General features: G+C 35.8%; 3 protein-coding genes across 3 annotated transcripts; all 3 read right to left on the bottom strand.

The window, feature by feature from the left end:
* Positions 1 to 72: 72 nt before the first annotated feature.
* LOC123561432 (uncharacterized) lies at positions 73 to 8,005 on the bottom strand. The gene is made up of 4 exons (XM_045353798.2): positions 7,905 to 8,005; positions 6,455 to 6,512; positions 4,102 to 4,180; positions 73 to 3,795 (listed from the first exon to the last, which is right to left on the bottom strand). Exon 4 carries the CDS (start codon positions 3,709 to 3,711, stop codon positions 1,012 to 1,014), a length of 2,700 nt encoding a protein of 899 aa, XP_045209733.2. The 5' UTR covers positions 3,712 to 3,795; positions 4,102 to 4,180; positions 6,455 to 6,512; positions 7,905 to 8,005; the 3' UTR covers positions 73 to 1,011.
* Positions 8,006 to 10,119: 2,114 nt separating this feature from the next.
* Positions 10,120 to 11,064, bottom strand: LOC123560692 (uncharacterized protein K02A2.6-like). The gene has a single exon (XM_045352859.2). The coding sequence runs from the start codon at positions 11,062 to 11,064 to the stop codon at positions 10,120 to 10,122; it is 945 nt and encodes a 314-aa protein (XP_045208794.2).
* Positions 11,065 to 21,299: 10,235 nt separating this feature from the next.
* Positions 21,300 to 27,152, bottom strand: LOC123561433 (uncharacterized). The gene is made up of 3 exons (XM_045353800.2): positions 26,326 to 27,152; positions 26,010 to 26,115; positions 21,300 to 25,810 (listed from the first exon to the last, which is right to left on the bottom strand). The coding sequence occupies exon 3, from the start codon at positions 25,388 to 25,390 to the stop codon at positions 22,703 to 22,705; it is 2,688 nt and encodes an 895-aa protein (XP_045209735.2). The 5' UTR covers positions 25,391 to 25,810; positions 26,010 to 26,115; positions 26,326 to 27,152; the 3' UTR covers positions 21,300 to 22,702.

Raw genomic sequence — 27,152 nt, 5'->3', positions numbered from 1 at the left:
AATATTGGCAAATACGAGATATAATACATCAAATTCCTCACAATTATTATAATAAAAGACATCCAATTTGGATAAGTGGCTCACTACCAAACATAATTTATTCCGAATGCGGAAATGTTGGTGCACTATATAAGAACACTACAATAATCTAACACTTCGCAATCATTATAGTAAGAAATAGCGATATATATATATCAAGTTAAATCTTCACAGTGACTATAGTAAGAAACAACAATAGTAATTCATGCGGAATGAGGACAAACTGGCGCAATACATTACATTAAATCTTGCATCAAGTCAAAACTTCACAATCATCACAGTAAAAACACAACTGTAACTTATCTTGAATGAGAACACAATGGCTCACGACATCACCTATAAACTGTGTATATAGTTAATACATACAACTTAAAAATCTACACATTTTATGAGATTCATATAAGATTACACGAAAGTTAAGTACGAGATTCTTCTAGTGCACATGTCGTCACCTCAACGCAACAAAGTCGTATCTTATTATAAATTTAATATAAGTTACGACTTTATTGCGTTGAGGCGACGATGTGTATATATGTATGTATACAAGTGTATCTATACAAGCGAACCCTGATACTTCCTATTACAATAATTTACAGTGTATAAACCGCACATCAGTTGATAGAAAAGTGCAAAAATACTAAATACAATTCATCTTTGTAAATGTATCAAAAGATGGTATATAATATGATATATAATATATAAAGATGATATATATATATATATACTATTCAAACATATTTTCTGTCCAAACACATATTCTTCGCATATGAACAGTAACGGCAACATGTCGAAATATCTTACACAGATTATCAATCAAGAAATCAATGATTTTAATTTTCTTTGTATCACAGATATCAGAAGAAAGTAGAATCCCAAAAAATACGTTTCATATCTGTTAAGAAAGGAAAGAAGACGTCTTCTAATGCCAATAATTATTTTCAGTATTCAGGGATCTCTTAGTTATTCTACACCTTACACCTCCTTCGACCTCTTTTTAAGAACACAATCTTTACAGAAGTCCCAAGACCTATTTCCTGCTTCCCATCTTTGCTCTCCGAGTCGCTTTCGAGCTTTTTCTAGAACTATTCCCGCCTTATAGCATTGCCTCGGATGTCCTCTGTATATCCAAATGTTATCATAACGCAAGTCTAACTGCATGCTTTCCTCCATGATGGTTCGTGTTGCAAACAGATGGTCTGCTCCGTAGTGGATCACCTTGATTCTCTTTCTCTTCTCGTCCTTGTAGGAAAGGATTCCTTGGTGCCAAATCCAGTAGTATCGATATTCAACTATTATACCTGGATACAAGTCGGACCATGAGGTGGCGCGAAAATACTGAAACTCCTCGCACTGCTCGCCAGCATTCGGTACAAGAAGATAAGTGTCATCTTCGGTGCCAGGTGCTTGGGTGGCTTGCATCTGCGATTTCGAAACTACCACTGGAGTTTGTACTACTTTCGCCCAATGAACAAGGTCCGATGACGTGTTTCCACTGAGTGAGAATCGTTGCTCGCCTAATCTCGATCGTGCCCGCTTTACAACCGTTTCTGTTGGATAAGTAATATAACCGTCATACCCCTTCAAATATACAAGCTCTTTCTTCAAATTCACCGGCATAAATTCTTCTTTAACGGTTCTAACTGCAAAAAGATGATCCAGTGCGTAGTGAATTATTCTCAACTGACCAATCGTGTTTTCTTTGGATTCGCCTCGAGTGACCTTTGTTACGACTGCATCATGTTCAAACGACCAGTAATAGAAGGTAATCACATCCCCCTGCTTTATTTCGTCAATGTCCGTCACTTTTGCATCTTTGTCCTTGACAACAATTTCTCTTGCAAGATGAGAAGACCAATGATATAACAGTCTGTAACTCTCTTCTCCAATTCTGGCTCGCGCGCGTCTGATGACATCATCTTTTCTGTGTCGGTAAAGTGGGTGATATTTGTAAATCCATACATCCTGATAATTTAGATTAAATTGTAAGGTCTCTTCACAGACTTTTCTCTGTCTTCCATAGTGAACAAGAGTAACAGATACCTTTGATTGGACATGCTTGTCAAAGCGAACTTTGGTGCTGACAGCCTTATGCCAGAAACCTCTGTATTTGAACGCTACTATTTGTCCAGGTTTTATGTCGTCTCTTATTCGTGCCCATGTTGTTTCAACAGCCTTTGATGCATGTTTTCTTCCTCTCTTGTGATCAACATGAAGTGAGTGCTCTGGTAAATTAGAAATTGTATCTTTTGGGTCAACTTCTTTCAAATACTGCATCACAGTCTGGTCTGTTTCTGGGACAATAACATCTTCATCATGCAGATCTTCGTTAACTTTCGCCCAGTGGCAAAAATGACAGGAACGATTTGACATCAGACCGAATTTCGTTTCACCTAACCTCTGTTTGGCTCGATGAACTACAATTTCCGGTTCATGAACTTTGTAGCCAGTATAATCGTGGCCAAGAATTAAATGTTTTCCCAGATCAATTTCAACTCTTTCCTCAGCAACAGTTCTACGACCAAATAGAGTTGGGAGGGAGTAATGTATGACCTTAACATAACCTTTTTTCTTTCTCGTCTCAGGGTAGATTTTGACGGCGGTTACTATTCCGTCATGAGAAATCTTCCAATGATCAAACGAAATTACATCCCCGATCCAGATATTTTTCATACTTTTAACTCTCACCAACCGACCTTGAAAAGGGGAACAAAACAGTTGGCGAAGCTTTGGAACCGCAGAAATACATACCAAGGACAAAAGACTACATACGATCAAAGCTCCAGCCACAATGCCCCCAGTAGCTCCAGCAGCAATGATCATTGATAACAAACCAAGTCCACCTGCTTGAAGTGCACAATATGCCCCAAACTGAATCCACAACTCATGCTTTCTGTGCAGACAGCAAGCGGAACAAATTTTACCAGCCTTTAAATCTGTATCTAACTTATGATGGCGGTAAATCGTGTAAATAAGATACAATATCGCCATTACTGCAAGAACACCCCATGGTACAGCAACAAGAGCACCAACTGCTACCTTTGATAAATCTTCAACTGATAACAAAAGCAGTTTACAAACAACCTTTAAAATCTTGCCACCTATATTTACTGTTCCTGCTAAAATTGCTCTCAATACTTCCCTGGCGTTATCAGCTTGATAGCTATCTTCACTTCCAACACAGCACCAGTTACAAAAGTGTTCACAATTACAAGACAATACTGAGTATTTTGCATGTTTGTTTTGTTCTATCAGTCCTTCAGCCCTTTTAATAATAGTTTCAGGTTTGTGCGTTGGGTGCCTGTATCGAATAATGTTTATTTCGTGATAATGTAAGTCAAGAAGATCAATTGTTTCTTGTATTCGAATTGACAGGTCGTACGGTGTTGTGTAAAAGTGAATTCGTGTCACACGAGCTGTAGCTGGGGTAAGAACATCAACAGCCTTAACAATCGCATGATGTGTGTACGCGGAGACCTGGCGGTCTCCAATGTTAAACGCGAAGTACTGACCACCAATACATATATGATCTCCTCTTTGGAGGTCGGTAAAACGGAGAAGTGGTTCTTTTCGCGAGCAACATATACATCTCACGTCCAGCTCCGTTTCTCCAGACAGACCACTAGACCGAATCTCTGCTCTCAGTGCATTGTACAATTTACTGAATATTGCCATTTCTGAATCTAACCTCTTTTATCGTGTAAATTCAGGTAATCCGTTATATCAGCAACGAAGCAGGTCCTGTTATGTGACGGTTTCCTGAAGTAATAAAACAATAAATAATGTTTTCCAACATCTTACATAGCATCTGATGTTCATAACATATGTTGGATTGGTTTTACAAGGACAGTAATGCTATTACCTACTATCCAGACAAATGGTAAACAGAAAGATGTTGTCAGTCAATATCAGAAAAAGTCGCAAAATGAGAGCATAGATGTGATATTCAAAAATCATAACCAACTATAATAGGAATCCATATTAATGTTACTAAAAACTTTCGAGCTCCCTCTAACAGATGTCAAAATATACCATGAAATATATTAGAAACCTGAATCAACTTACAAATAAAGGCAGCAAACTGCTTAACATTGCTCATGTGCCGTGTCGTCCATTTACAAAATGGCTATCATGCAATGCTTTGCTGAAATGAAATGGTAGGTTATATCTTGATAATTTTACTGTATACATGTATGCTGTGAGTTTACTGTGTAAGAACAATATAATTTCGTAGACATTTCTCGTCTGTTCAATAAAGCCTCTAGAGGACGTATATGACATAGGTTATGATAAGAACATGACATTAACCTATTATTTAAAGATGAATTACGAAAATTAAAAGGATATTATAGTGTATACATTTGCATCAACTTGTTAACTGTATTAAATCTTAACATATAATGCATACAGAAGAACATAATGTATGAAAACAATAAACGAGATACCAACTAGGTGAATTATCGATATTTCAAATCGAAAGTACCAAAGCCTTACAGGTTATTTTGAATTGAAAGTAGCCCATTTCAGTTATTTACAAACATCAGTCTTTAGAATGAGGCTTATTTAAAATATATGAGACAGTTATGCGACATCTGAATCATGCCATACTCTATACTAATACATAGCAAATAGTAACGAAGACTAAAAAAACTCCCTAGTCTCAAAATTCCAATCTTTATTGTGTATTTTAGTGAAATATAGTGGCAAAATACCAATTTTATCATTTACGTAATTCAGGTATGTGCTAAAAATGTACTTTAACTTATAGACATTATTGTATCCAGAAGTAAATATTTCTCTTTTAACATGCATGTTTTGCGTATAAATTAAATTTACTGTATAAGCATGATATAAATCAACATTCTGTTTCATTAATACATCTTTTTACTCGACTGCACAATTTAATATGATATTTTTATTTTTTTGCATTTGAGGCCCACTAGATGAACATTTTGACTTACCTTCTAAAAATATAATCATGACAATCTACTTCTTTACTTGTTAATCATTTCATACAAGTCAAAACTGTGCTAAAACCACCTTTGAATAAAGGCCACTATTATAAACCCGGCTTCTAAAATTCTTTTCCAATACCATACATAGTGTAAATTTACATGTATGGTCAGAGAGACGGTACATGTACAACCTAGTCTAAATAATGAGACCTCGGGTAGACTGATTTTACATTTTGATATTTTACGTTGTCTACTTAGAGTATCGACAAGTCAAAACAAGAGCTGTCGGAGGACAGCAACGCTCGACTATTCAACATCCCTGTCAATTAAATAAATACGAAAGTCGAAAAAGAGGCATAATTTTGTTAAAAAAGGATACATAGGGTTATGGAACCTTCACAGTGCTTATCGGCTAAAGACAGAAGACAAGTGTGTGAAATTTCGATCCATTCCCATTAGTGGGTACTGAGATACCAGCTTACATACAAAAACTTAACTAAAAACTGCAAAGTCGAAAAAGGGGCATACTTTTGAAAAAAAAAATGCAAAATAGAGTTATGGGACCTGCATAGTGCATGTCATATGATGACTGTGAACAAGTGTGTGAAGTTTCAATCCATTCCCATCAATGGTACTGAGATACCAGTTTACATTCAAAACCTTAACCAAAATTTTCTAAGTCGAAAACGGGGCATAATTTTGAAAAAATGCAAAATAGAGTTATGGGACCTGCATAGTGCATGTCAGATCATGACAGTGAACAAGTATGTGAAAGTTCAGTCAATTCCCTTTAGTGGATGCTGAGATACCAGCTTTCATACAAAAACTTAACCAGAAACAGCTAAGTGAAAAAAAGGGCATAATTTTGAAAAAATTAAAGTAGAGTTATGGGACCTGCTTAGTGCATGTCAGATGATGACTATGAACAAGTGTGTGAAGTTTCAATCCATTCCCATTAGTGAGTACTGAGATACCAGCTTACAAAACCTTAACCAACAATTTCTAAGTCGTAAAAGGGGCTTAATTTTTTTTAAAAAAGCAAAATATAGTTATGGAACCTGTGCAATGTAAGTAAGTTTATCACAGTGAATAAGTGTGCGAAGTTTCAATCCATTCCAACAAGTGGTTACTGAGATACCAGCTCACATACAAAAACTAAACCAAATCGGGACGCGGACGCGGCCGCCGACGCACGGGCGAGTCCAACAGCTCTACTATTCTTTGAATAGTCGAGCTAAAAATATAACGATATTCAACTCTCGAGTACAGTATTATTTGGACTAATGTACAACCCCACTCACTAAAATAAAAAGAACGAGTTTTTTCCACACTGCTACACATTTATAAATAGAATACACAACACTGACAAGTTTAAATGCAATTGATCACAAGATACAAACTATTAGATGGTAAGCTGTTAGAATTATACCGGAATAATAAATAAACAATTTAATTTTTACTACCTATTTTTCAATGGGTACCAAATTCTCGACGATCTCAGACTGTTCTCGCATGACTCAGCTGAACATGAAATAGAAAAAGAAAGTAGACCAATTCATTTTATGTTCCCTTTTATCCTTTTTTATATAAATTATGCATGTTTCACATCAGAGAGCCCTTTTTCAAAATTTTAAATAAACCACTGAATAAAAAGTTATGAAAAATTGCATAAATACACATTGAAATATTCTTTATCAATTGGTGTTTTTATTTTTTAAAACAAAAAATGTTGAAGTATAGTTTCAAAAAATTATTTAAACCTAACTGCCAAAAATTTGAATTTGCCGGGAGGAGCTAATGAGGTCATGAACCCTAGAGGAACAGAGAATGTAAACAATTCCCACGTGGTTAATTTTATCAACAAACCTGATCGTCAGAAGGCTTCCTATCAATGGAATTAACACCTAGCTAGAGTGCATTGCAAAACTTCTCCAGAAAGTAATTTTGAATTTTTAAACCAAATAGAATATCATAGTCATTTCTACAGTTATATTTTTATATGTCATATCATAAAAAATGTTTTAAAGAAATAGGGAACTACAGACATACAGTGATAAATATAATTTCAAATAGCTTATCATTTTTATTAGTCCTTATCACAGCAGCACTTGCTAATTTGTGTGTATTGTTCTGCATCCCAGACTTAAAGTTTATTATTTCTACATTTATTGCTAGGTTATCTCAATTAATGGACCAGCCAGCAATGACAGAATTTTAGTTAAATAAATGTTTGATTTTGAGTTTCATTGTTCAATTTACATAAACAAGATTAAAAATCAGGAATGCTAGTCTTGACTCAATTTTTCATAGGATTGATACTGATATGCATGCACAATATGGATAATAATAGTTTTTTTACCATCAAAACATGCAAACTAGTTCAAATTTCTTCTTCAACTGACCATTGTTTACATTTGCCTGTGAATCATTTAAAGTGAGCTATTTTTAGCTAACAGACAGCCTAGAGTAGCATAGGTATTTGATAGGCTCCTTCTACAAAACTTACTGCCAGGGTAGTAAAAGTTGGGGCTTTTTAAACTTTAGGTAAAGGTATAAGATATGAATAGATACACACTGCTTTTTTGGTATTGTGAAATACTAAATGCTAAAGTAGAGGTATAAAGCGTGTTTGGTTTCCCTTTTAGAACGAAAATAGAATGCAAGTACTGCTGCATTCGAAGCTACCATATATGTACCCTTTTTATGATAAGCTACGTGATATACAAATTTTCAATGACATCGGTTCAACTCAAAACGAAAGAAGTAAAAATGAAAGTAGATTCGCTGAAAACCTAATTATCATTTTCAAAATAATCTTCAATTTTAGGTATTGTATATCTGTATTAAGTTAGAGAAAAGGAAAGATATTATGTAAAATCCTTCACAAACTAGTTAAAAAAAAATTTTACTTACATCGTTAATATCTTGTGTGTTGCAATCTTTTCTAAAACGAAAATAGACTGTTATTTCTTCGCCTGAGTGCACTGGAATTCCCCTTCAGTTAAATTGGCGGCCTCACTGCATCGGCGTAGCGCCCTGTAGGCACTACAGGCCCGGGCCTACACTTTTCCAGCAAAAATTAAAAAAAGGTTAATATAGATCTACGTAAAATGCAATCAATAAAAGCATAAGGGATGTGAGCTGAGGGACTAAATGTATAGGCTTTATCACCTAAATAATATAACTCAACAACTGAATAATGCTGTAAAAGATATTTTAGACAAAACAACTGCGCAAGTATTTTAGGCAGTAATATTAGCATTACATGCTTATACACATAATACAAAATGTAAGTATTGCGCGTGTCTTAATGTGTTGATAATGACTTGTATCGCTGGAACTTCTCAAAAATGGCCCTTGCATCAAGCCAGGATTTACAGCGGTTCGCAGGAACATTTTCTCCAAGTCAGCTCGCAAATAATGTCTAAATGACGCAATACTAATGTAAATTTCATTTGAAAATTTTATTCCTTGGCCTGTGTCGGCCGAAATAAGGCATTTCGGCTTGCGTTTCTAATTTGGGTATAAATCTACAGCAGACATAGGCCATGACTCACTAGCAGAAACAACCCCCTGATGATAAATTCAAAAGATATCCATATAAATTGAAAAGGAAAGGAATTTCTATTATAGCCTACAATTGGTTTGACTACTTTAGATTTAATGTGTGATAGTGACGAAAAACATTGAATGAAACAACCGTATAAAAGGTAACTTTTAAGTTTTAAGTTGTGGATTTTGTTTTCGAAATTCTACACTGGTGAGACTGTTGTGCACACAACTTACAAACCTTTTGGAAGTCTTCTTTACATTTCCCAGATTAAAAATGCATCTTTCTACTTGCTCCATTTCAATTTTTCCAGAACACTCTCTCCACTACATAACTGCCACATGTGCCACCACGTGCCATGCTTTTATATCCTGACTTAAACACGCTAAGTCAGCTATTGTTTTCTTCAGGCAAACAGTTCCATATTTTCAAGAAATCTCGCAGATGAAGTGTACTTTTCTACCAGATCACAAATAGTTTTGCTCAATATAATGTTGTCTTAAATATCCTAAAATGCACCATTCTACTTCTAGGATTTCAAAATTAATCAGAGCCCTCCCGTACCTACCCCATCCTGGCGTCTCAATTCGTAATGCTTATATACTCAGGCTTGCTGCAAAATCACGTTATTCGATCAGATTCAGAAGCTGTAGAACAATGATAATAAAAGTTTCCTATTGATAATCTAGAAACAGTCATCAGTACACTAAAAGTATACATCGTTGTCAATGCTTGTCACTGTAATATATATCGTCATTGTAATATATATGTATTAATTTATTGAGATGGCTTATTGACACACAAACAGAACAAGACCCGAAGGATGGTTTATATATTTAATATGTGTGTTGCATCCAAAGTATAAACTCACACACTCTCTATAGAAATATGTATATCTTACATACAGAAACAATAATGGAATATGATATCATAGGCGGAGCTTAATCTATCTTGTAGACTTGCTTACTACATCCTCCTTTACCTTTAGATTAGAACTCATCAATAATCAGAACACATAAATTGTTTAAAATAATCAAAGTTCAAATATATACTCAAAACAAGAAAATTCTTTCTAATGAAATAAGCTAGTTAGCAAGTCTATTATCATAATATCTCCTCTTTTTTCAGCAAAGTTCATTAACCCTTGTTATCAACATAATCAGTTTATAGAGCATCTGCTTTAGCTAAGTACTTTTACAATGTCACTGTAAATTGAAATATCCTGGGAAAGTCCTCGGAATGTCCCGTCGTTATCTAACAGTTTCGTGTTTTATCTCAAAACCCTAAAATGTGTACAATCAACTGTTATTTTTATCAAAATTATAAATTAAGTTTTGAGTTCTACCGCCCAAGTACTAATTATAATGTAATTGTGAAACAGACAAGTAATAATTCCCAAGAGTAACATAATATTTTCACACACTGATCATTTGTCCAAAGAATAATAAATCCAGCAAGCGAATATAAAATGACTACACTGCTATGGTAGCAAATAGGGCATTATTATGGCCCACACAACACTTAGGTGACTTATCCTGTGCACTGAAACATGTGAAATTATGTCACTGATTAATCCAATCATTCATTGACAAAACGTCTAGGCGGTCGTCGTTTTCTTTGCGACCTTTGACGTGGTGCAAATACAGTATCTGCAGGTTTCGTCTGCGCCGGCTCATGACCACCTTGAACTACCCTGAACTTTGACACGTCTCGTGTAATTTCCTTTCCTCTGTGCTTGATTGTTAGCATTGAACCTTTCCTAGCAATGACAATGCCAGGTGTAGGGTCAAACATTGTCTCAAATTTGTTACGTTGTTCTCGTTTTAGTAACACACGGTCTCCAATTTTCAATGCACTTGGCTGTGCTCTTCTGTTTTTGTCCGCATAAAGTTTGTTTTTCGATTTTGACAGACTGTCCCTGTCGCGAACATCTGTGTCTTGCTTTTCAAATGTCATTGATGGCAATTTCGTTTTTACTTTCCGATTGTACATTAATTCACTAGGAGCTTTTTGTGTTGAAGATTGTGGCGAATTGCGAAAATTCATTAGATATCTATTCAACGCTCTCTTATAATCTTGACCTGATGCTATTGCGGTTTTAACTGATTTTTGCAATGGTGCCATGAATCGCTCGACTATTGCATTTCCTTGTGGGTGCAATGGAGTAATTCGTTTATGTTTAAATCCCGACTTATCAGCATATTCTCTGAAAGTACGACTCTGAAATGGAGGTTCATTGTCCGTTCTCAATACGTCTGGATATCCAAATATCGAAAATATTGATTCCAAACGCGGTATGACAGTTTCTGCGGATGTTGACCTGACTCTCTCAACTATTGGAAAACGACTATAATCGCATATTACCACTAATAACAGGTACCCGTCCGGGAATGGTCCGCAAAAGTCACAACTCACTTCAGAAAACACATCTCGTGGCAGAGGTGTTGGTTTTATCGGATCTGGAGTACATCCTGGTGATGCAGCTTGGCACACAATGCATGATTTGCATGCTTCTTCAACCATTTTATCCATATGCGGGAACCAGCAATATTCCCGAAGTAATCCTTTGCACTTTGATTGGCCTTGGTGACCCTCGTGCGAAAGTAACACTGTTTGTTTTTACAAAGTTTCTGGTATACAAAGCTGTGTACCCCGTAACAACACATATCCTTCATCGGTATATGCAACTGCAAGTTCTTGATTCTTGTTTAAATTTTCGTATAAACGAAAACTTTCATCGGATTGGCATTTCTGATTTTTCCAGTCATTTGTTTCTATTGCATTCTTGACACAACTTAATACACAGTCTGATTTAGTAGTTTTTGCTACGTCTGATAGCTTCAATGCATCTGGCAAAGTGTTATCAGTGATAAAACTGATATATTGTTCGGCTACTGTGTTGGTCGCGTGTCTCGCGTGCGGATGTCTGGAAAGATAATCTGAGATCATTAAACTACCTGGTCTATAAATCGTCTGGAAATCATACGTTAACAACTTCAAACGCCAACGTTCTAATCTTGGTGACTGTATATTCTTTACATTTACATTTACAATCAATTTTCAACAATGTAAAGACTTGCTTACTACAGTCACGTTCGAGTCATGGGAACGAATAGTCAACACCATTTGAAAATACAGAAGCTGAGCGCCAAACTTGTCATACAAACAGCCATTCGCTAGTTAATATCAAGTCAAAAATAAATCAGAGATTCGCTAGTCTGCACCATTTTAAAAAAAAGATATGGGGGAGCATGTCCCCAGCGATATTCTCAGCTACGCCTCTGGCAGGGACTAGTTTCGTATTTACGTTTCTGTGAAATAAAATAGGTAATTGTACTTTAAAGGGATTTATATTCAACTGGTTATTTATGATGTTTATAGAAATAAGTATTCCTGCGTACGAATTATTATTGTGTAAAATAAATATACCGGTATGCTTGAATCGATGTAGACGGCCGGTCTAAAATCTTACCTGAAGAAATAGAAACGGTCATCCATCCATCCATCCATCCATCCCAAATTTGCAGAAAAAGTAAACGGTTATGAGACACTTTTCTTCCCACCATTATTTTCGTCTGGTAACATGCTTTAAAAATACATCTATGTTTTAGGTCAGTCATTTGCAGGTAATACGGTACAGGTCGCGCAAGGTGTGCATTTTGGGCCTATTATGGCCTCAAAATTTAGTGTCCTGAAATCGGAGTTTTACTCGTTTTTATCATAGAAATAACGGAATCGGCAGGCTGAAGGAAAATGTTACATGACGAAGTGCTAAGTATATGCAATACATCTGCTCAACACGTCCCTGGAATTTCTCAAAATTGTATTTTTTTAATGATTTTTTTTCGTACTGGTATCAGAGTTTATACTACATATTATCTGTATTGCTAGACAGATCAGTGGAACAGACTAGGACCGTGACTCATTGCAGACCTCGAGCGCCTGTGATAAATTACAGACTCTGAAATATATCTGATTCAAGCCATTCTTTAATGTATATTTTTTGAAAGTATGGTTATACTAACCTAACCTTTTGTCAGAACATTATACATATTACATTCCTATAAAATGGCTAAACGGTATGGTGTAATGTTGCTTTATGGGGTTCTGCCAAAACTTTTTGGGAACACTTTGATAACAAGATCATTTACACTTAATATGGGATTAGATGCTAAGTTTGTGTTTTAATGTCAGTCTACGGTCCATATAGGTTTTTAATGTTTACTTAAAAGATAATAAGTCGACGATATTTTAATAATGCATATAGTTCTGAGTATGCTTAAGCTTCAGTCTGTTGGCGGCAAGTGATTCTGCCTTTGCGACCAGTGCAGACCAAGATAAGCCTGCACATCCGTGCAGGTTTATTGTGGTCTGTACTGTTCGCTATTCAGTCAGTAAATTTTCATTGCACACCTCCGCGAAAATTAAATGGTATTGTCCAAATTGAATGCCGAACCATTTTAGAAATTTAGCAGGGTAAAGGTGAAACAACGTGCTGTGACTGAACTGAAAAATATTAACTTTAAGTGATATATCGATGGAAATAGAACAATTATATCTCGGAAGCATAGAACACAACCAAGCAAAAATAATAGGTAGCAGACTAGTTTTGATTCAGTCTGTTCATTAGATGTTATGAAATGTGCAACATCCATTACGCTCCCTAGCACCGGCCTAAGCGGTATAATTTTAACTATTATAGTAAAACTGAATGTACTTCATAATCCTAAAGGACCAGAAAATACAACAATACTTAGCCAAAATACGCGGAGATTTTAAAGTGTCCATATAGCACTAAAAACTGTTGTTGTAATAGTTAATATACTCTATTAGAAGATCTCATAAGGAGGCATAGAACGCAACCAAGTTTCGTTCTTTTTTATGGATATCTGTAATCATAGTAAAACCCTGTGGTTTGGCTTTTTTGAAAGTGCTAAGTATGAGCGATGAATCTTACTGTCAGTAAGTATAAACGAAAAACAGGCAAAAGAAATTAGTATCCATTTATATTCCTTGTAAAATCTGACGTCAGCTGCCATTTCTATAACGGAGTCATATCAAAAACAATATCCAAAAGCTGCAACGTTTGGTCGCTACAAATAAATAAAATGAAATAAAGGATATGTAAAGATATTGCATGAAAGCAAGTACTTTACAAATGAAAGCTATTAATTTTGCGCGATAACTGACACGTATTGTAGTCATATCAACGCAATAAGGTTTTGTAACGTTTTTAATGTTATTTATCAATTATTTCAGCATATTTACACTTTTTACCACATACACTAAGATAGATTTGTAAAAAAGAGACGAATATCAGCATTTAATCTGTCGAAAATTTTCAGGTCTAAGTGAAACAATTGTTCTTAACTCAAATGGCTTCTAATTGGTTGAAAACTACAGGGAGTTCCGAGATTATATTTATAATGTAAAGTGGCCTCCCATTGGCGAAATATCTGTTGGATGTTTTTGAAAACTGTTTTATTTCATGAATAAAGTCGTTAACAGTCATTAATGTTCAAAATAAAACTGAATGATGTTTTTAAGTGAGAAATATGCATGTTTTATCAATGGATCACTTTCATGAAAAATAAAAAATATCACTGCCAGACAGTGTTCCCAGCTTCCAGGAGAAAAAAGTTCCTTAAAGTAATAGTCAGCAGGCATATTCTTTGTTGGTTTCTGGTAGGTCTTGAATAATTCTTTCATCCTGTGAAGGTGGGAACAAAAGTTTAAATGTTAGTAAAGGGCCATAACCCAAATTATTACAATGTAGCCCTATGGAATAAGAGTTGATTCCCATTGACCCACAACATCCGCCTTACTCTTTGAGCGCTTTACGACCGCTTACAATTCTAAACCAGTAAGTAAGGGCCTGAATAGCCAATCAAGACGGCCGCTAATTGCGGCATCCAGAGTTTGACACGAACATTGCATGATGTAGAAAGAGTTCTTCCCATTTGTTTAAAAATCATTCATTTCATCTCTGTTATATATGATATATAAAGGCTCACTAAATTCTCGCAGGACCCTCGGTCCAACTTGAGCTTTCACGTATATTTTTTGAAATATTCATGAATGAAAATGAATTGATCATTTTGCGAAAAAAAATCCTATTTTTCGACCTGCGAGAAATTCTATGGGATTTGTTAGGTGAAATAATGAACATATCTTCCTTTACAGATGGCGGCTAGAAAATACTTTTCATTTAATAAGCATACAGATTTTGAATAGAGGCATTTTTGAAAACCAAGCCAAACGTGAGGTGATTTTACAACACCACTGGAACTTTCAAAAGAGTTGATTTGTATATGTTTAAAATGTTTTTGAATTTTTTATAATTCGTTAAAACCACATTCCCAAAACAAAAAATAAAAAGGCCTAATTTTATTTATTTTGTTGGGTTTAACGTCGTACCGACACAATTATAGATCATTTGGCAACATTCCAGCTTTGATGGTGGAGGAAGACTCCAGGTGCCCCTCCGTGCTTTATTATCATCACGAGCGGGCACCTGGGTAGAACCACAGAACTTCCTTAAGCCATCTGGATGGCTTCCTCACATGAAAAAAACAGGCTTAAGGAGGACATTTGATTAACACCTAAATTTCAAAGTTGATGCATCGACGTCAAAACTGTTTAATAGGCATCACCAGTTACAAGAAACATTATTTTTACTATGGATTCTACTGATCTGGTCCAGTCGTATCAGGGGAATGCTAGTATCTTAACTGCTTAAGCCGGTGCAATGCCTCTCATGAACGGACTCAAACAAACCTAGTCTGCTGTAATGTCGCTTGGTTGCGTTCTATGCCTCCAAAGGATCTTTTCCTCTGTTCAGGGGGTTTTGGTATTGCTCTTTCCTTCTTGTCTTTCCGCTCTGTGTCTGTCCCGTAGGGGATGAATTTGGTGTCCTTTGTATGAAAAGCACATTTGAACATGAAAGAGTGCTATGTAAACCTGATATAATGTAATATGGTATGGTCTGATGTAGTTGTTTTAAAACAAATATCATAAGTAATCACAGCTGTGCCACGTGTCATGTTTTAACCGTTATGTTATGTTTAAGAAGTACAGGGCATAATACATATACTGTGACAATAGCCTGTCGTTTCATTACCTTTTCTATTAATATTTTCTTCGATTTGATCATTTTCCTTCCTCAGTTTTTTAACTTTTTTATCAGGGCTTGTTAATTAGAGTCATTAGAATTGCGTTTCTAACTGGCGGCCACATCCTATTGACTCATGTTCATTCTTAGTATCAATATGTTCATGTAGATTTCATGTCTGTATTTGTTTGTGGTTGTATGACCACACCTCAATTTATTTACTTGAAACTTGAAACAAAATCTTAAGTCGTCACGTGAAGAGTTTGCACAATTTTATTGCCTTATTTGTTCATGCTGGCTTGATGTTGACATGCTAGAGATGATTAAGAATCGCTTGAAATTATCTTCTAAAAAATTCATATAGCTATATCTTAGTGAAAACAGCACGCAGAATTCATTCATTTATCATCTAACCGCCTCTTGAAGTACCGCAGTTAGTATCTTCCTTAAACGATTGAACGGCTTATGTCAGTAGATAATATGCAAGCCAATTCGACAGCGTATTTTTTTTTACAGAAATTACATAACAACAATAGATATCTACAAGTTACAATATATATTCTAGCATAAGAATTTTTTGTCGTTTTTAAGAAGATGTTTTATCAGAAAAGTAAACGTGTATTTACAGAGATATTCTCGCGCTAACGCGCTATTAACGCTTTTATATATGTGCGTTCCGTTTATAACGAATAATTAAAAAAGAAATTACTTCAATGTAATATCAAACGTCCCTGAAATTCCCACACATTTCATGAGCATTTTATGACACGCTGATGGACAAAATATTCATTTGTTAGCTAATGTTACACGTTTTATGCTAGATTGTTTCATTTTACAATATTGACAGAACCTTGAAGGAAACTGAATTTTATAAGAACATATATTCAAAGAACTGAGAGACGGATCACTTGAATAATTTGAGAGTACTAGAGGAAAGGTATATGAAAGCTTGAAAATATTAATGACACTTTTTAATGATAATAATAATTATTATTATTACACCAGATTTATAAAGCGCCCTTTTTTTGAGGCGCTTTACATATAGCAAACGCAGCCACATGGGGCGCGAAATTCATCCTCTACTATAACAGACACAAAGCGATCTGACCAGAGGGACAGAGTAAGATAATTAAGCTCCCCCCAGACCAGAAAAGATAGAGAGATATCCCCCCCCCCCCCCCCCCCCCCCCCCCCCAAAAAAAAAAAAAAAAAAAAGATAGAGAGAAATCCTTTTTAGGTACAGACCTGTCTGGCTAACTTAGCCTAGCACTTTGCGAATAGACAGTCAGTTCTTTTTAACGTGCCCGGTGTATAGCACCGATACACGCGAAGCCGTCTTTCCTTGGAAGAACCAGTACATACCTCTTAGTTAGGTGGGAGACACTCAAGAGCATCTCAGAAATCTCCAGTGCCTGGACCGGGATTCGAACCCCGGACCTCTGGATTGAGAGTCAAGCGTGTTACCACTAGACCACCTTTAACCTCCATTATGAGTAGTATGTTTAAAGAAATAAAATGAATATCAAATTGTGGCCAAAACTGTACCTGCTTTTGTACAAAAACATATATCTAAAACTGTTTATTACCGTGCCAATATTTGGTGTAGAATTAAATATACTTCATATTGGTAAACTAAAGTAAGAACATTAATTTTATCATCACTCTACTCGTAAGATTATGGTGAAAGTTCGCGTATTTTGTGGGTACCCCTCGTATTTCATACATTTTTAAGTTAATACTTTTTGTATGATATGAACAGCTTATTATCTTTTAGTTTAAAACTATTCAAATACCGACCTTAATTATGTAATCGAAGGAAGTGTTCAAAATACATTTTGAGTTTGATTTCTTGCTAAATGTCCTCTCCTGCGTATGTAAGCGATCATACTGGACAAAGGAGCCCATAGCAGGTGTCATATTTAGCTTCCTAACATCCAAACATCCCGTCTAGGCCGATATAATGTGAACAAAACAACTTTTAAGTAATTAACCCGTCATTGACCACTTATTAGAATATTAAATGAAACTAGTATTGGTAACCTGGAACTCTGTAATCACTGTGCCACTTACTCCCTGAGTAAAACGGGGATAATTCTAAAATAGTTGTGCATCATTATCAATTACCACTTGAATAAATAAAACGCAAATTACTGTTTAAAAATACAATTAAATTATTTATGCGTCATCACCAACTCATTATCAACTCAAGAAAGTTAACGTCCGTGTACACGTCAATACGGAAAATATATTTGGAGTAGTATGAATCTGAAGAACATGTATCCGCATTACGTTAGTTTACACGTAACAGGAAACAAAATCACGACAATCGTAAAAAATACTTTTTAGGTTACTAAGCTCTGACTAACACACATTTTAGGCGAACAATTTCTCTCAAAAATTCATAAAAAGTAAGTTTTAAATCGACTAGTGGTACAAACTTTTTGACATAAAATATTTGCAAGATATTCTTATAAATAACCAAAATATTTTGCAAAAGGTAGTTAACCGCAATAACGCTTCTGAAATAACGCGGAAAAACATTATTATTTGAGCCGCACCATGACAAAACCAACATAGTGCATTTGCGGATGCGCAGGCTGGTCTGGATCCATGCTGGTCGCAAATGCACTATGTTGGTTTTCTCATGGTGCGGCTCATTTTACTTTACTTTTACCAATATCTACCACTTTATTATTTTTCTGTGTCACAATCCCCCTAAACGTTAAGCAGTCTGAAAAGCAAACGCATAAGGGGATTTGGCATGAGCCCAACATAAGCTGAATAGAGCATGGCATTGTTCTTAAGAGCTTGATGATAAGGCGGTAATTTATCTTGTTGACTGTTTTAAATGACACTGACAACTGCTGAAATCTATAGAATTTCTGATTCAAACATCAGACTACTGATTCAAACATAAGACTATATATTCTAACGCGTTTGTTGTTAATTGATCGTTCCTAGAATGTTTTGTTTGTTTGTTTTGGGTTTAACAAAAGGGGAGGGGGAGTGGATGACCTGCTTGTGATTGTTGGACTTAATAGTTTGTGAATTGGAGAAAATACTTTCTTTGTTAGTAATCTTAAATAAACAAATCGTTTCAATACGTTTAACATATTTATTTACGTTACGGAAAAACACTTACATTCGTAACATTGTCTGCAAAGTTGTAACAAGAGGGCCGTGATGGCCCTATATATCGCTAACCAGAGTTGATCTGGCCTACTGACCTAGATTTTGACCCCATATGACCAAGACTTGAACTTGACCTAAAGATCATCAAGACAAACATTTTGATTAAATTTCATTAAGACTTGGTTACAACCGTGGCCTCTAGAGATTTCACAAGCTTTTCCTTTGATTTGACCAGGTAACCTAGTTTTTGACCCCCACATGACCCAGATTCCAACTTGACCTACAGATTATCAAAACAAACATTCTGACTAATTCTCATGAGTTTCAAACTTAAATTGTGGTATCTGGAGTGTTGAAAAGATTTTCCTTTGATCTGGCCTTTTGACCTAGTTTTTTACCCCACATGACCCAGATTCAAACTGTACCTAGAAATGATTAAGACAAACATTCTGACCCAGTTTCATACAGATTAAGTAACAACTGTGGCCTCTGAAGTTTTCACGTGTCTTCTTTGATTTGACCAGGTAACCAGAGTTGATCTGGCCTACTGACCTAGTTTTTGACCCACATGACCCAGATTCAAACTTGACCTAGAAATCATCAAGCCAACTTTCTGACTAAGTTTCATAAATATTGGGACACAAATGTGGCCTCTAGAGTGTTCGCAAGCTTTTCCTTTGATTTGACCAGGTGACCTAGTTTTTGATCCTACCAGTTTCAAACTTGACCTAGAGATCATAAAGACTAACATTCTGACTAAGTTTCATAAAGATTGGGTCACAAATGTGGTCTCTAGAGTGTTCACAAGGTTTTCCATTGATCTGACATACTGATCTAGTTTTTGATCCAACGTGACCCAGATTCAAATAAGACTTACAGATCATCAACGCTTACATTCTGATCAAGTTTCATAAAGATTGGGTCACAAATGTGATCTCTAGAGTGTTCACAAGCTATTCCTATGATCTGATTTACTGACATAGTTTTTGACCCCACATAAACCAGTTTCAAACTTGACCTAGAAATCATCAAGACTAACATTCTGACCAAGTCTCATAAAGATTGGTTTTCCTTTGCTCTGACCTACTGACCTAGTTTTTGACCCCACATGACCTAGTTTTGAACGTGACCTAAAGATCATCAACGCTTACATTCTGACCAAGTTTCATAAAGATTGAATCACAAAAAAATTGGTCTCTAGAGTGTTCACAAGCTATTGCTTTGATCTGATTTACTGACCTAGTTTTTGACCCCACAACCAGTTTCGAACTTGACCTAGAAATCATCAAGACTAACATTCTGACCAAGTTTTATAAAGATTGGGTTACAAATGTGGTTTCTAGAGTGTTCACAAGCTTTTCCTATGATCTGACCTGCTGACCTAGTTTTTGACCCTACCTAACCCAGTTTCAAGACTTACATTCTGACCAAGTTTCATTAAGATTGGGTCAAAAATGTGATCTCTAGAGTGTTCACAAGATTTCCCTTTGCTCTGACCTACTGACCTAGTTTTTGACTCTACATGACTCAGTTTCGAACTTGACCTAAAGATCATCAAGACTAACATTCTGATCAAGTTTCAAAAAGATTGGGTCAAAATGTGGTCTCTTGAGTGTTCACAAGGTTTTCCATTGATCTGACCTACTGACCTAGTTTTTTACCCCACATAACCCAGTCTCGAACTTGACCTAGAGATCATCAAGCCTAACATTCTGACCAAGTTTCATAAAGATTAAGTCACAAATGTGGTCTCTAGAGTGTTCACAAGCTTTTCCTTTGATCTGGCCTACTCACCTAGTTTTTGACCCAACATGACCCAGTTTCGAATTTGACCTAGAGATCATCAAGACTAACATTCTGACCAAGTTTCATAAAGATTAAGTCACAAATGCGGTCTCTAGAGTGTTCACAAGCTTTTCCTTTGATCTGACCTGCTGACCTAGTTTTTGACCCCACATAACCCAGTTTCATACTTGATCTAGAGATCATCAAGACTAATAGTCTGGCCAAGATCATAAAGATTGGGTCAAAAATGTGGTCTCTAGAGTGTTCACAAGCTTTTCCTTTGATCTGACCTACTCACCTAGTTTTTGAACCTACATGACCCAGTTTCAAACTTGACCTAGATATCATTAAAACTAACATTCTGACCAAGTTTCATAAAGATTGGATCAAAAATGTGGTCTCTAGAGTGTTCACAACTTTTCATTTGATCTGACCTACTGACCTATTTTTTGATCCCACATGACCCAGTTTCGAACTTGACCTAGAGATCATCAAGACAAACATTCTGACCAAGTTTCATGAAGATTGGTCACAAATTTGGCCTGTAGAGTGTTCACAAGGCAAATGTTGACGGACGACGAACGACGCACCACGCACCACGCACGACGGACACCGACGGACGCCAGACAATGACCGGTCACAATAGCTCACCTTGAGTACTTTGTGCTCTGGTGAGCTAAAAAGCTACGTAATAAGTAAAATGTTACATAAAACACAATGCTGTTTTAATATATATATATATTTATTGTTAATACATTTACAGTTTTCATAATAACTGAGAACAAGAAAATAGTTCTCGCAAATCTAACCTGAGTATACGTCTTACTACAACATGAGGTAATACATACACTCATAGACATTTATAATCGGTCACCTATGATTTTTATATATTTCGTTAAGTATACGCTGAAAATGAAACAATAAAGTATAACACGCATGGTTGGTGTAAGCTCAGGTAATATCCATACATACTATATTTCATTGTCTGGGACTAACATTGTTCAAATCAAATAATACAATAGTTTTTTTAAACGTTTTAAATAAGTACATACCAGTACTTCATTAGAGCATGTCAATTGCATGATACCTCGTATTCATGAAATGAAATCAACATTGTGCAGTTCAGTCGTTTCATGTATACAGTCATTTGTTTTCTCATACATGTAGCTGTAATATGTACTGGTATGACCAATTAAACAATAGTTACAATTTTCTCTTTTTTCAACTCTTGAAGCATTAACATACTTTATCAAAAGACAAAATCGTGATATCAGTCTAGTATTGCCCAATATTGCCTGGTATTAGTCTAGTATTGGAAGCCAATACTAGTATCTTGCAATTTATGTGTTTTAAAAAAGGATAACCTGACAGTGGCGATTTAAAAACCAACCATCTTGTTATTCTATTCGATGATTGTTGGTGTCATTTTTTCCATCATTATATGAAATATTGATATATTGTCGATATAGATAAGTTAGTGGCACATGGATACAAACTTCAAGACACACATCCAATGGGAAAAAAGAATGGGACAAAATATTTTGAACAGAGTAGCACATTCAAAAGCGATGTAGATAACAAAACAGTGAACTTTATTTGAATTCTGGCCCACAACATGTCAGTTTGTCACGGACGTACTGCAGAGTGTCACGTAACATAACACGACACGAGTCTGGACGTTTTTGAAGTTTATTTACACAGTAGAATATTTCGTACATAACTTTCATAATTCATTTTGTAACTTCTTAAGTCTTAACAAGTGTCATATTCAAAACCTTACAATATCTACGAGACCCATTCCTAGGTCTAAGTCCAGCCGGACTTCTAAGCCCTCCTGACTCGAGATATCTAAAACATCAATATATAGTAATTCTCTAAGATGCCCTGTCTGACAATTTGACGTATAAAACGTGAGGGTTTGATATAATAAACAATTACAAAAATGCATCAACAATATATCAACTTGACAGGTGTGTAGCTAGTGTACTGTCTAACCTTGATTATTTTACAAGAGTTTGGTAAAATAAAAATATAAATATTGAAACACCAAAGCATCATATACCACCTAACTAGCCCTAAACCGAAATAAAGCCAATAAAATAGCCTAAAGTAGTACAGAATGGAAGAATATCCCTATATTTCTGGTGACTGTGGTTTGAGGACACATTCCTTACAAAAATCCCAGGAACTCTTTCCTGTGTCAGCTTTCCTTTCTCCCAGGCGCCTAAAAGCATTAGCTAGAACGACTTCTGTTTTGTAACATCGCTTTGGATGTCCACGATAAATCCAAATGTTATCATGACGGAAGTCCAACTTCATGTTTTCCACCCGGAGAACCTTTGATGAGAAAAGTCTGTCTGCACCGTATTGAACCACTTCAATTGTGTTTCTTGTTTCATCGACATGGGACAAGATACCTTGATTTTTACATAAGTTTGATCTGTATTCCACAATAATACCTGGAGACAAGTCAGACCAAGCCCTAGCACTAAAACGCTGGAACTCTTCCACGCGAAGTCCAGCCTTCGGAACGAGCAGACGACTATCTCCCTTAACCCCTTGAGAATGATGAAATTCTGACATTATCACAGGATATTGTACCACTTTGGCCCAGTGCACGAAGTCAGCTGACGTGTTCCCGCAGATCGAGAAACGTTGCTCGCCTATTCTTGACCTTGCCCGTTCGATCACTTTGTTCTGAGGGTATGTAACATAGCCATCATAATTTATCAGACTTAACCTTTCTTTTTGAAGATCTATTAAAATAGTTTCTTCTTTTATAGTTCGTGGAGCTAATACATCAATCGTATAATGAATGACGGTCATCCTTCCGACAGACTTTGCTTTTGAATCGCCTGGTACAACATTAGAAACGATCGCCTCATGTGAAAAGGACCAGTATGGAAAACATACGACGTCACCTGGATTGATTTCTGCTATGTTCAATACAGTGGAAATATGTCCCTTTTCAACAACTTCTCTCGTGAAATGAGAAGATCGATGTTGTAATATGTTGTGTTTTCTTTCATGAATTCTTGCTCTCGCTCGTTTAATGATATCGTCTTTTCTATGCTGGTACAACGGATGGTATTTATAAATCCATACGTCTTCATTGTTAAGATCAAAGTCTAATGTCTCTTCACAGATTTTTCTTTCCTTTCCATAATGAACAAGTGTAACAGATAACTTTGAAAATTCATTGACATCAAACTGTACACTAGTAGTTACAGCTTTATGACAAAGCCCTCTGTGCCTAAACTCGATCAGTTGTCCTGCCTGCACATCGTCTCTGATGCGGGCCCACACTTTTCCGATAATCTTACTGGCATGTTTTCTACCTCTAGTGTGGTCGATATGAACAGACTGAGTGGGCAAGTTAGATAATGTTTCCGCTGGATCTACTTCTCTCAAATAAACAAGTGCAGGAATATGCTCGAAAGTTTTGTCTTCGCCATTCATTTTATCACTCAAGTCTTCATTTACTTTAGCCCAGTGGCAGAAATGACAAGATCGATTGGAGACCATCTTGAACTTTGTTTCACCAAGTCTTTGCCTTGCTCTGTATACTACGATTTCTGGATCATGTACATTATATCCGGAATAATCATGTCCAAAGACACTGTCAATGTCAAGATCAATAGTTTTATCCTCCTCAACAATACTCCTACGGCCAAATATGCCGGGTTTAGAGTAGTGTACGATCCTCACTTCCCCTCTTTTGTTGTCTGTACCAGGGAACACCTTTACAGCACTAACTACGCTAGAATGCGACAAATTCCAAGATCGAAAAGAAATGACATCGCCAAACCAGACTTTTCTCAAACTCTTTATTTCCAGTAATCGACCTCGGAAGGGAGAAAGAAACGCTTTGCGAAGTTTCGGAATGCCTGATATGCAAACCAAAGACAACACACTGCATACAAGGAGTGAACCGAGAACAATGCCATTAGATGCTCCTACAGACATAATCAAAGATAGCAGCCCAAGACCACCGGCTTGAAGCCCGCAATATGCGACAAACTGAATCCAAATGTCTACTTTTTTGCGACTGGTACAAGACGAACATGTGTTTCCCTTCTTTCTGTCCTCATTGAGTTTGAAAGTCTGATAAATTACGAACAGCAGATAAAGGATCGTCAACACCGATAGCACGCCCCAAGGAACATTAATCAGACAAGATGAACTTAATTTTGATACATCTTCAAGTGACAATAATACTAGTCGACAGACAACACCGAAACTTTTACCGCAAACATTTGTAATGCCAGTCAAAATGCTATTCAAAGCATCCTTTGCACCATCTGCCTGAAAACTTTTTGCATTTCCAACACAACACCAGTTGCAAAAATGTTCACAATTACATGAAAAGACGGAGTACTTTGCTTGCCTGTTCTGTCCTATAAGCCGCTCGGCCCGTTCGATTATCATATCCGGTTGATGTGTCGGGTGCCGATATCGTATGATATATATTTCATGGTAATGGAGGTCAAGCAATTCCGTTGTTTCTTGTATCCGTATTGACACATCATACGGTGTCGTATAGAAATGAATCATAGTCACCATAGCTGTAGAATGAGAAATCATCTGGACGGATTTCACAATTGCGTGATGCGTATATGCAACAACCTGGTGACCGCCGATGCTAAGCATAAATTTCTTTCCACCCATACATATATGACTGCCTTTCTGTAGATGTTTGAACCAACGCAGTCTTTCTTTAGTTCTGCAGTAGATGCATCTTGTCTTCGGTTCCGGGTCATCTTCTACACTAAAAGGATTAATTTTTTCACGTAAAGAATTGGATAACTTACTTAATGACATGATTATATTTTATCAATAATCTTTCAGTTGTGTAGTAACATGAGGGAGTTAATAGTTCACATTTAGATTAAACGAAAACCAAGCGCGGTACACTTTTCATTAAATGTCGTTTATGTAAGTTACAACGAATCCTTCATAATATACTTTGTAAACTTATACATTTCTACTAACAGCATCCTCGCGTAAACTGTCTGCCTGAATAAGTAGTACTTTAAACTTTCATGTAATCAGTTATCAAATTCTATCGAAGTAAGACAGATGTTAACACCTAGTTCACAAAGTCGATTCTAAATGCATCACAAGTTGTCAAATGCATTACATGTTGTCAACGTCAACTATGCTGTCTTTTATATTCCAATCGAAATTTAGTTCTACGTATTTCTGGGTTGTTGACTTTCCTGATTAAAGGCGGTCTGCAATCTACAAATAAATACACGAAGACCAATAATATAACCATCTGAAAGCTTTTAACATAATGAATTTTGAAATAACCACAGTTTTCTTAATTCGCCAAATGGCACTATGATATTTTCTTGATAAAACGTTTATAACAACAAAAATATTTTAACATGCGAATACTATTCTAGCAAATGTGAAAACGTTACTCTTCATTTCTTACCTGTAGCTAAGAAAATATGAAAGACAGCCTTGACTATCCGACTCAGCTCGTAATCTTTTTGATTCGATGATCACTTTACTTGTATGAACCATTGGATTTAGATTATCTATAAAACAAATGTAATAAAACAAATGATTCGGTTTACTATAATAGTGTTTCAAGTTTTCACAATCATAAAAAATAAAGCTACATATTATTTTCTAAAATGCTACCTTGATTTAATAAAAACCTTCTATCTAGTATAGTAAGTTGCTGTTGACATTACCAAATGACTAGCAAAATGTCATAAAAATATAAGTGTAAATGTTTTACTTACTTTTGAATGAAGCTTCTTGCTACTTTTCATATTTCATATTAAATCAACCATAAGAAGATTTTCGACATTCCATTTTCTTTCCTGATAGATTTCTTAATAGATGTACATAGCTTGGAGCTGGTGATCTACATGTCCCACCAATTTTTGTTTCAACAGTTTTGCTGCTATCTCAACGTGACATAAGTTTATACTTATCAGAATTAAAATTGCTCCCACATTCTCATTGTTCTGAAGTACGTCAGGATTGTTTTCTTCCGGAATATTTAGAACTTTTGATCATGTGAAATACACTGGTAGTTGAGTTGGGAGTTAACATTTAGTAAGAAGTTTAAAAAATGTGGGGGGTCAAAATGCAAGCAGGTTTATTTCAAATATCACATCATTATATATGCTTTAAACCTTAAGGTTAGATATTTTACAAACGTTAACACCTGTTTTTTTCTCTTTGTGGAGGAGGGGAGTTGGTGAAGATATTCTATAAAGTGTTTTCCGTTCAAAACAGATATAAGATAATCAGCAAATCTTCATATGCATTCAATATTCAAATTCTCAGCTACGAACTAATTTTGTTCAGTTTACGACCGCGAAAACAGGAAAATATAGGTATCTTAATTATCCTGTAAGCGGAAATTATACCTACGTTAAAAGCTTTTCATATTCCCCCATAATTATATATACTTGACATTCATGTCTCCTTTCATATTTTATTCCGTTAATTAGTTTATTGTATCACAAACTGATTTCCTCTCTTGTATACTCCAACGCCTACGCAAATAAAATTGTATAATCTATTGCTTGTGCATCAGCCAGTTGGTCCCCGGGCAATC

This window comes from Mercenaria mercenaria, chromosome 10, assembly GCF_021730395.1.
Source record: "Mercenaria mercenaria strain notata chromosome 10, MADL_Memer_1, whole genome shotgun sequence".
Classification (NCBI taxonomy): domain Eukaryota; kingdom Metazoa; phylum Mollusca; class Bivalvia; order Venerida; family Veneridae; genus Mercenaria; species Mercenaria mercenaria.
Note: the sequence above shows the minus strand (reverse complement) of the source record. Positions and strands in the feature narration are given on the sequence as shown.

Coding starts and splice junctions, on each gene's coding strand:
- LOC123561432 (XM_045353798.2), bottom strand. CDS start 3,711: ATGGCAATATTCAGTAAATTGTACAATGCACTGAGAGCAGAGATTCGG.
- LOC123560692 (XM_045352859.2), bottom strand. CDS start 11,064: ATGGTTGAAGAAGCATGCAAATCATGCATTGTGTGCCAAGCTGCATCA.
- LOC123561433 (XM_045353800.2), bottom strand. CDS start 25,390: ATGTCATTAAGTAAGTTATCCAATTCTTTACGTGAAAAAATTAATCCT.